The 11,564-nt window shown below is 36.4% G+C and overlaps 1 protein-coding gene across 1 annotated transcript in view; it reads left to right on the top strand.

Moving 5' to 3' along the window:
• The window catches only part of TRHDE (thyrotropin releasing hormone degrading enzyme), a 370,712-nt gene that overhangs the window by 1,251 nt on the left and 357,897 nt on the right, over positions 1 to 11,564 (top strand). Inside the window, exon 2 of the mRNA XM_029955451.1 lies at positions 11,106 to 11,379. Coding sequence (XP_029811311.1) covers positions 11,106 to 11,379 — 274 coding nt within the window. The remainder of the gene's footprint in view (positions 1 to 11,105; positions 11,380 to 11,564) is intronic.

Below are 11,564 nucleotides of genomic sequence, written 5' to 3'. Positions count from 1 at the left end.
CTGCCTCTGGAAATGACTCCAGTGGGGAAAAGAGGGAAAGCTAGCATCAGTCTCAAATGCCTTGTTAATGAGTGCCTTTGATGCTTTTTAGATTTGGGCAGTCTTTTATTCTTTATTTTTTTGAGAGGCTGTGGGGCTTTTCATCACTTGTTTAGAGCTCAGACTTTGGAGTCAAACAAAAGTGGATTTGAATCTCAGATGCAACTGTAGATGTGGTGAAGGCTTGAAGAAGCTGACGAATCTAAGTCACCAGTTGCTGACAGACTACCTTTAGTGCTTATCCAGCTATGTATGTTAACTCACTTCTACAAGAATTCTATGTGGAAGGTGCTATTGAGGACACTTTTATAGACAGGGAAATGGAAGCACAGAGAAATCAAGTCATTTGTCACATAGTGAGCTGACAAAGCCGGGATTTAGACCCAAACAGTTTGACTGCAGAGCCCAGACTTTTAGTTTTAATTTGATGATAGTAAGAGTAATATTCTCCTCATGGGATTGTCGCAGGTGTCCATGAGCAAATGCATTGAAAAGCACTTAACCTATACCTGGCATATAGAGTGTCCACTACAAATACTAGCTATTATGAGTGTCCTGTGGTAGTAAGCATCAAACATATTATTGAATGAATAAACAAGTGATTCTTGCTGTTTGCCCTAATCCACTGCATTCAAAATAACTTTGATTAATTAATTAAATGACTAGAGGACCAGCAAACAACCAAAATGAACTTAAGAAAGAAGCCTTAGAAGTAGAGGCAGGTTGGAGATTAGCAATGATGCCCCTCACAGAGCCTCCCCGGTTCTCAAATGATTTTCACAACAGCAGAAAACTGAGGCTCAGAGCGGCCCCGGGCGCCTGAGATCAGCAGGCTTGTCAGTGGAGAGGGAGGACTTGAACTTTGGTTTTCTGATGGGCCGGGGCTCATGGTAGTGGCAAACTCACAGACGAAGTTGTTATTCTATATGAGGCTGGGAAATTTCACTGTGTTGCGGGAAGACACGAAAGTTTTATTATTTATAGAGGCCTATGGAGTAACCTCAGATAAATTTTCCAATGTTTTAGTAGCTGTGTGATAGCTAAAGCCTCCTATAAGTGAATGTATAAATTATTCACTTTTCAAACTCCTACAATCAGATGTGGAAAATTTAAACCCTTTTCCACCACTTCCTTCAACATATTCTGAACAATACAGATTAACTATATCTTTTAAAACCCTCTATCATATCAGATATGGGGGGAAAGGCATATAAGGCAAATTGGCATGTTCTGTTTGGAAACAAGCTTATGTTGAAATGTCAATAGTGGGAGTTGCATATCATTACTGATAAATCTTGCTCTAATGAAAAAATACTTCCAACAAATCCCGTTTTTTTTTTTTTTTTTTTTGAGCCATGCCAAAGTATATTTGGTGGAACTGAGCTTGTTTTGGTCAGTGCTTTCAAATTAACAGGACTCTTAAAAAGACCAGATGTTTCTTCTTGACCCATAACTGATTTCTTGTACCCCTAGTGCATGTTTGTGTTCAAACTCTCTCTCAATTTTCTCCCGAAGATGTAAATGACTTGGTTGAAAGTTTAACTTAGTGCACATGTGGCTAAACTCTGAATCCCAATAGAAAATCAGGATTCAGTATTTCTGGGGCTCTCTGGATGGTTTATTTTCTAAACAGCATTTTAGAGAAAGTCCTTGTTCCTCTTTATGTTATTTTTCCTTCAATACCAGGATGAAAATGATAATTTCTTGAATGTTTATAACTGGAGTTGATACAGGGAAGGCAATCTCTAATAAGCTATTTCATGATTATGTTAATATTACATGTATTACTTTTTTAAATTTTTTGATTGTTGTTGTTACTTTGGGTACTTAGAAAACTTTTTAAACAAACCAATGTCAGGAACTCAGCCAGGTTTGGACTTTGGTTGGTGATGATTTTATCCCTGAACTGCTCTGAAATCTGACATTTTAAAACATACTTCCCAAGAGGACGTAGATGCAAATTCTAAATTTTCATTTGATTAATGATTAAATACCTTGATCTTTAGTCATAATTTTTGCCAATTCAATTATTGGATAATTTTTGTGATAAAAATAAATGCTTATCCTGCCAGTGAGGAGTCACAACAAACAACTGGAAATATTAAAAGAACAATACTATAATTCAGTCCACCTTACTTAGCTTATATGGAAACAACACATTGTTGATCTGGTTCTTTGGTTTTGGCTTACTCCTCAGAGATCTGGGAGAAGGAATTTGAGTGAGGGTAGGAAAATTAGATTATATATATACTATATATCTACGATCCCTGGAAGGTTTTATCTCCCAATAGGTGTTGAGTGGGACCTGGTTTTGTCCTACAGAGAACACTTACCAGCCCTGGTTCCCATCCTGCACTGGAGAAAGGTTGAGGACAGACTTCTTAAAGCCCAAGGCTCCTCTCCTTTCAGCTGATCAGTTGGCTAAAGGGAACATTCACCACTTGTTGGATATTGCAAATAAATAAATTCTCTCGGATTTGAAATGTTTGCACATGTCAGTGAGTTATCTACATTAGGCAGAACACATACGCATTTTTCCCTCAAGTTGGTGCATGGCAGGCAGATAAAAAGGGTGTGTATTTATGCCACAGTATCCTATGGTAGAATATGCTTGCTTAGAATTAGGTATATGTTCATTTACCTGAAGTAATTGCCGCTTTTGGGTAGCCAGATGGCCAGCATATCCATGTTCAAAGTAGGGTACCTTGTTTAGAACCAGATGGTTGGACTGAAAGAGGAAATTTGCTCAAAGTAAATGAATATTTTATTCTCTTTAAAAAGGGACACTATTTTCCTTTGACAAACTTTGATTGGGTCTGTGACATGCCACAGTTACAGAAGAAAAAATAAAAAGAAGTAGTCTTTTTCTATAAAGGATTATTTAAAGAGAAACCATGATCTCCAAGTAAAATTGGAAAATAACACTGTGGTTCTCAAAGAGAATTGCAAAAAATTCTTTTGCAGGAATCTTGTGGAGAGACTAGAGGACTTTATGGATAGGCATTAGATCTTTCCTGGTGTTAGTGTACACAGTGCATAGTATTCTGGACTGAATAATCATATTAAAATTTAATATTAAATATTAAATAAATAATATTTAATAAAAACAAGAAAACTACCACATTGCTTTTATGTTGAGAGAAGTCTCATTTCTCCCATTCACTCTAGTGAGGAGCTATCTTTACATGAGCAAGCTGGAGTTCATGTCTTTTTGCTCCTCTGTAGAAGGCTATGAAGTGAAAAATTTGTAAAAAACCATTTGTTTCTATGAAAACTTTTTATGATTCCTTAATGGACTTAGCTCATTGCTTTTATGTCAGGCACACATAACCATATGGCCAAACTGAGTCCAATGCTGGATTTTGGTCCCAATTCAGAATGCCACCAATAAACCTAATCTACGTAAATAGTTGTACACATCTTTGTTCAGCTGATAATGCAGTTAGGTGTGAAAATCCACACAATGGGTGTTTATCTTGCTGTGTTTTCCGTGATGCCATCTGATTTGATTACCCTGGATAGTAATAAAATATACACTTTCTCTGAAAGAGCTAAATTAGTTTTTATTTATTCATAGTTGTCTTAAACCTAAACAGGGCCTATCTGGATCTCTCTCGAACAAGATGGACCTGTGACTGGTTTTCTGGTATTTGTTTGGTTTGCAAAGCATGTTTATTTCCTCAAACCAATTCTCACCAATGGAGATGGGAATGGGCTTGAGGCAATAGTACAGGGTGATGGTTTCGGTTTGCTGAGGATGGAGACGTTTGTCCATGTGAGGACAAGAATAGGACTCCTTTAAGCACATCTGCAAAGAATGGTACATAAAAAATCAAAGAAGAAATGATTTATCTTTAATACATAAATGTTTTACAGTCTATAAGGAAGGGTGTTCTTCATTGCCTTATGTTCATTCTCCCACCGGCCAGCAATGACAATCATCACCACTGTCAAAGTGGTCAACTTCCTTTTAATTGTTTGTCTGTTATGTGCTTTCAGTTTGCCACAGTGGCTGGGTTCCTCCAGAGTTCTTCAAAGTCCCATGTCATCCTGCTTTTTGCTACTAGAGAGTGGATGCTGTCTCCAGCAAGTAGACTCTCACTATGTTGAGTGGGTGAATATAAAGATAAAAGATATTGCCCACTCTTCTCAGTTTCCTGGCCAATCTGGAATGATTCACGTGGCCACAGTGGATGGTGGTGTTAGGAATAAGATTGGCAAGAAAAGGGGGGGCTGCATTGGGGTGAGCCCCCCCCTACTGACTTTCCTGCTGAGTTACTGAATAAATGGGTGGCTGGGTGGTTTAAGAAACTTTAGTACTGGTTTTTCAGAGATGGAGTGAAGTGATCCCTCCTCATGTAGACCTACCTTCACTTGCAGGGTGAAGTTTTAGTTTAATTATTCAGATCTTTCCTTGGGACCACACAGCTGAAAAAAAATCAGAGGAATGGGTAGAAAAAGAATGAAGTTTTAAAGTTATCACTCTTGATTACTTTTTCTCTTTTAAGAATAGTTTCAAACCACTTTTGGTTGTGCTGCTGGATGGGAAAGATGTGTGTGTGTTTACTAGTGTGTTCAGAGGCTCTGGAACCAGCTGCCTGGGTTCATGTCCTGACTCTGCTAATTAGCAAAACTAGCTTTATGACCCTGGGCACATTTCCTAATTGCTCTGTGTCTGAGGTCCTCATCTGGAAAGTGGGGATAATGATACCCTATTTCACAAGGTTATTGTGAGGATCACATAAGTTAAGCATTTCGAGCAGTGTCTGACAAATGCTAAGCACTCTTGTGGGTATTAATACTGTTATATTATTCTGTGGCTGGAGATCTACTATTGGCATTGGTACAGGTCATATAGGGTCAGTATTCTTACGCTGGGGTTTCTCCTTACCAGCAAGACAGAGGGGAATTCACCCTTGTGGCCATTGCTTCCACTGCTCTTTGTTTCACTCCACAAGCAAAATGCAAACGACAGAGAGAAGAGAAAGCAGAGCCTTTCCACCATGAAGAAGAGAGTAAAGAGAAGCACTGAGGTATTGCTCAGCTAGAGAAACCCCATGCTTGGTCCAAACTCGGTAGGCCGAGAGAGCAGGAGGAGAATAAGGAAACCAAAGGAATGGACCCCTCTCTGGTTTTGGTACTGATCTCTGTCAGCAATGAGAATAGCAGAAGTCAGGGGGGTGCCTTCCTTGTCACTGGAAGTGGTGCATCAAATAGTAAAACCCCAAGTACCAAGGGAGAGGTACACCAGTCATTAGCTATTGCTCCCAGGACTTTGAGTTCTGACAGTAGCAGTATTTTATAATACTTACATAATGCTTTGCCTCCTTCCAATATTAAACAAATGAATCTCAGACACTGGTTTATTTATGCTTATGAGAACCTAATATTATGGCTTGGAAATGTAATTTTAGTGCATTCATAATACTCTTCATCAATGGTGATCAAGCACTCAGGACTCATTTTTGATAAGAGTATTTAGTACATAAATAGGAAAACAATTATGAATATTGTGCTCTGTTTTTATAACACGATTATTCACATATGCACCACTTCCTCCATACATATTGCTGGCATTATTGCATTATGTTTTTAGTTTACTAGAATGGTTATTTAAAAAAAATAGATTACACGCTTGCTTATAGCACTGAATATTCAGCAGGAGTACTTTTCTTCTGAAATGGCAGAGGTTTAATGACTCATTGAAGTACATAAAAACACACAGTCTAAACAACGACCCATTCTGGCTTAAAATGTTTTGTCATTGAGTAATAATTTGCATTTTGATTAACAACCTTAACTTTAAATGGGACATGTGTAACTTCCATGACCTTGTCACCAAGTCCATTTACTGCAAACAGTTGAATAGTAGCTAGATGTTCCATTAAAACTTTTTGTTAGATCTGAAACTCTTGCAACACCACACAGATTGCTATTGTGATGGAAGCAAGTTCAAAGATCATTTTTCACTGTGTATGTGGTATGCATAAATGTGGTCCAAACGGAAACCTCTCCAATTGGGCATGCCATTTGTGAGGTTCTCTTGGTTTTGGTGGGCTCCATTGAGAAAAGCCATGAATCCATCTGAATGATAACAATATCATGCAAATATTGGTTTCCTCTGAATATTTTAACTTATGAAAAGGCAAACTGAAAATAATGAAACAGAAATTGTTTTCTATCACATATAGTAATTTGTTGGCAATATCAGCCAACATTAATGCATTACTTCTGCTGAATCTTATCATAATGACTTGACACAAGTAGCTTGCCTAGTGAACTTCCGCAGAAATAAGAAGAAATCAATTCTCTGTATCCTTCAGAAGCAACACAGAGCTTTATGCCCTCCTCGGCTCCACCAAAATGTCAAATAGGCAAGTTGTTAAGAAATAAAGTAATTTATTTTAGATAGAAGAGAATTAAAATACATGTATATTATTTGTGTTTTTCTAGTTATGCTAAAGTGACATTCTTGGAATGACACTTCTAGATGTCACTTTTGGAAATGGAATTTTTTATGGTAATGAGAGATTCATTAAAAGATAAAAATGATTTTGTTTAAAGAAGCAGGAAAAAAACCAAAAACGAACTACTTGTTCCTATTACCTTCTGCCTCCTGCTGTTTTATATTACTGCTTGTTGCATTTGCATACGTATTTCGGATCCATACTGTATATTAAAATGTTTTCTATTTTTAATTATCTTTTTGTATTTCTTTTATCTGGTGTCCTGCTACCAACTTAAACTTACTTCAAATTTACTCAGAACCCAATTCATTATTATTTTCTACTCCCATCACCTTCTTTAGAGGCCTCTCTGCTCTTTTTAATGTCAGTAGGCAGAAAAGAGGTCTCACTTCCATCAGGCGAAGGCAACCGTAAAATACAGACGATGAAGACAGAAATCTGTTTTTGAAATCCAACAGAACCTGTTGTTTGTTGAGGGTACTGAGCCTTGAACTAGGTCTCCTTGTTAGACAGGAGAATATCAAGGGTGAGAGAGGTGTTAGAGATGGACCAGCAATGCCAAGACCTGATAAAATGAGAATCTGTAAGAGAACAGACAGCGCACTAACTTAATAAGTGAGTTGATACTTTTTTAAAGGCTTATTTCTGTGCTACCTAGAGTCGACTTGCTCACTTCATCAGCTGCTTCTGACCTTTAAAATACTACCCAGACTTTAACATCAATTCTTAGGCCTTTTCCTCCATGAAGCCTCTTCAGTTCTTAAAGCTGATGGTTCTTAACTGGGGGGTTCTTACCTCCCCCCCCCCCCCCCCCCCCCCCACTGTTGCAATGTCTGGATAGATTTTGGTTGTCACAACTGGGTGGGAAATGCTAGTGACATCTAGTGGTAGAGGCCCTGGGTGCTGTTCAACATCTTAAAGTGCAGAGGACAGGCCCCACCCCCACCCCTGACCAAAGAATAATTATCTAACCTTAAATGTCAGGAGTGCCAAGATTGAGAAGCCTTGCTTCAGGAGAGTGTAATTTTTTCATACATTTTCCTTCTTTGTCATGGCTTTTTGTATACTACCTGTTTATTACACCTGTTTGGGTATTTAATTTCTTTTATTAGAGCATAAACTCCTTGAGGGAATGATGCATATATAGTTATCTTTTTCTCTACAGTATTGAACAATCAAGAATGATGATTAAGAGAAGCAAATGCATTATAGAGCTTGTAGTAAAAAGCTAGTTAGAGGTAGTGTTAATTTACCATTAAAAAAAAACCTCATTGAATAGAGAGAATATTTTATTTCTGAATTTTGTATAGTTCTAGGATCTCAAGCTTGGAAAAGACCTAAAAAGTAATCTCATCCAACTGTTCTTCTTCACCAAGGGACTTCTTTTGATTTCCTAAATACTGAATTGAAATTCCATTGCAATCATCCTCAGTTGCCAGACTGTGAAATTGGTATTTCCTCATTTAGACATTATCAGAATATATGGTGGCCCTCTGTGCATAGATATATACTGTGTGTGTGTGAATTCATTAAGAATATTAATTGCAGGAAAAGTCACTAGATGATCTTTATATCCCTTTCAACCCTGAGAATGAGTGGTTTAAATTGCTGGCTTTACTAACGTATTTACATACTATGTAAGGGGAAAAAGAGGCTGCACAATGTGATTCTTCTGTATAAATATTTGGTTTATTAATTTCTCATTAACCCAGAGGTATTTAATCTTCTACATCTAATAAATTCCTACCCATTACTTGCTTAATGCCAAACACACCTTTGATTGTTACTTAATGACTAATACATTCTAATTACATCCCCTCTGTTGAACTCTTGTAGAACTTTCCCCCCAATATTGTTACTTGTTTTTATGTTTATGTATATATATTTTTCTTTTTCAGTAATATTGCAAAGACCTTAAGGGCAAAAGTGTTTATATTTTTTTAAAAAAATCCTACATGTACTTAATATAGTGAAAAGCTCATACACAGCAGACCACATTTATTTGTCTGGTGGTAGAACTGGAGTTCTCAGATACTTGAAAGTTAAAAAGGAAAATTTTTTCTCGTATATGAAATCCTGTACATAAATTTTTAATGGCTCAGGAGAGAAATTTCAAACTCGGTGGACATTTCAATTAATAAGATGGAAAGATGAGATATGAGAACATTATGTAAGACAAAAGCATGTGGAGAGATATTGTAAATGGGTATATTTTAACTAAAAGGTACCGACATTTCATTAAACAAAACTGTATTACTGTCAATAGAAAATCGTAAGTAAAAATACTAAGATGATACTTGCAAATTTGGAGAGAAGAAACTTTGTTATCAATAGTCAGATTAAAACATTGTTTATAAATTATGGCTAATGATTCATCTTACTGTATTTGAAATTCAATTACTTTTTACTCAGAAGCAGAAAATGTGGCTGCTAGACACAGCTTTGTGCTAATTGCCAGGATGAGCTGTGGACAGATCACTTAACCTTACTGGAACAACTTTTTCATTTTAGAAATTTATGAGAGCTGGGCAATTTGTTTCTAAGATTGCTTCCAACTTTAACCTTATATTCTTCTGAAGATTTGTAGTTAAAACTTTCCCATATATTATATCATTTTATCATCTCAACAGTTTTGGAAGGAAGGCCTAGAAAACATTATTATTTTCCTTCTACTAATGAAAAAATAGGCTCAGGCATTATCAACCTGCTCTGTAGTAGCCCAGTCTTGTTTCCAAGATAACTCCCAAGAATCCTCTCTCTGAGACTAAGTATACAATTAATCTTTAAAATGTCTTATTTTTCTCCATTTTACAACTAAGTTTAAAAAAGGAGATTGTCAATGATAAATGTAAGCTTCATAATGTTAAAATGATATAAACTTTTACATCTGATGGTTGAGCTAGGGATAGCGAATAAGATGCAATGCACATATCAACTCCTGTTAATTGGAAGTAGCTGCCTCAAGTGCTATACTAAGAAGAATTTTGAGGCCAAGTTTGGGCTCAGTGGGGAAGTGAGCCATGTTAGATTAGCCATGAACACTGTGGAGGATGAGAGAGGAGTGGTAGCAGAACAACTTATAGGGGAAAGGGACTTTTATATATTTTTTAAAGTTTATTTTTTTTTGAGAGAGAGAGTGAAAGAGAGAGAATGCATGAGAGCATGAGTGGAGTAAGGGCAGAAAGAGAGAGGAAGGCAGAGAGAGAGAGAGAGAAATGCATAGAATCCAAAGCAGGCTCCAGGCTCTGAGCTGTCAGCTGAGAGCCCAATGTGGGGCTTGAACTCATGAACCTTGAGCTCATGATCTGAGCTGAAGTTGGAAGCTTAATCAGCTGAGCCACCCAGTCACCTTAGGAAAGAGCCTTTTAAAGAAATGAGTTCAGCACTCAGTAATGTTTTATGAGGAATCTGACATTGAATTGCCTTATATCAAGTTTTATAACTAGAATTATCAGAAAAGTTTAACTGACTCATGTCATGAATGTTTTCATAAATAATGGTCTCCTTTTTAAAAAGAGTATCCTTAAAGTGCTTATTTTGAATATTTTTATTTGTAACTGTAACTGTGAAAGAATGTAGAGGGTGCTTCTAGTTAGGGTTTTAGTGAGATGCAACTTTTGAGCTTGATCTGAAAACTTCAAGATACTTTATATAGATATACATATATACATACACACACATTGACATGTTATGATACGGATATTTGTTATATTAATTTGTATTATATTAACATAATAATATCAAAGTTATAATTTACATAATAAATATATGGGTAGTAAAAATTAATAGTCTCTGGATTATTCAATATAAATACATGTTAAAACACTCCAAGTAAAGTTAAAGATATTGCGAATCAGTGACTGGCTGACATTTATTAGCTGTCTGATGGCTGCTCTTCATCTTTCACAGTGATACCTGCTCTATGTCCTTCTTCTGTAAAAAGTATTGTACACTGTACATTGTACTTTTTAAGAGTTAGGCTTGATTATTTCCTTTCAAGCAATGAACACCTACTCCTTAGGGAAATTTAGTAATCATCCAAGATGATACGGTTGAGAATATTGTGAAGCCAGAATTTCGACTAATTCTTGTCAGGTTTCAAAGTGTCCTTAACAAAATCAGATCATGTCTTGTTGAAATTTGAGGGCACCAACTTTTCCAATTGATGGTCTATATTCTACATGTATCTGATGGCAACATCAGATTTTCACTGTCTTTACAGTGAAAGTCTGTACAGTTTTAGAAGAGAAAATGGGGGCATACTAAAAAGGAGAACCATTATTTCCCAGTATTTGCCAAAAACAACAACAACAACAATGAGTTGTTTTTCTGTAAAGTATCATATTTTGTCTAGTAAGCACTGGTCTGGGTTTAGAGAATTTATTTTAACTGAGACAAAAACTTCCCTGAAAGAATTTTATTGTTGGGGAAATATACATGAATTGTCCTTTTATGCTATTCATGCACGTAAGTTTGGTTCAGAAAAAGTACCTTGTGATTTGGCAAAAATATATTATTTTACCAGCAGAAGCATGTAAAAACGGCATAACTTAATTCAAGCCATAAGTGTAATTGAGAATGTCATTTTCTCTTTTCCAGGTTCCTTGGTGTTACTCAGTTTTCACCTACACATGCCAGAAAGGCATTTCCTTGTTTTGATGAGCCAATATACAAGGCTACTTTCAAAATTAGCATCAAGCATCAAGCAACCTATTTATCTTTATCCAATATGCCAGTGGAAACTTCCGTGTTTGAGGAAGATGGATGGGTTACGGATCACTTTTCACAGACCCCTCTCATGTCTACATATTATTTAGCCTGGGCAATTTGCAACTTCACATACAAAGAAACTACCACCAAGAGTGGGGTTGCAGTAAGTATTTTAAACTTAAATATGTTTTTAGATAATGTACACACTGTATAGTAATCTAATTTCTTGATTAACATTTAATCATTTTGAGCTTCTTTAAATCTTATGTAGCTGAATTCTTTCATTCACTGTTGGGGGGAAATTATCTTCCTTGTTTCAAAGAGTCGGAGAACTGTCTCTTCCATACC

The sequence above is a fragment of the Suricata suricatta genome, chromosome 10, assembly GCF_006229205.1.
Source record: "Suricata suricatta isolate VVHF042 chromosome 10, meerkat_22Aug2017_6uvM2_HiC, whole genome shotgun sequence".
Classification (NCBI taxonomy): domain Eukaryota; kingdom Metazoa; phylum Chordata; class Mammalia; order Carnivora; family Herpestidae; genus Suricata; species Suricata suricatta.
This window is presented reverse-complemented; position numbering and strand designations above follow the sequence as displayed.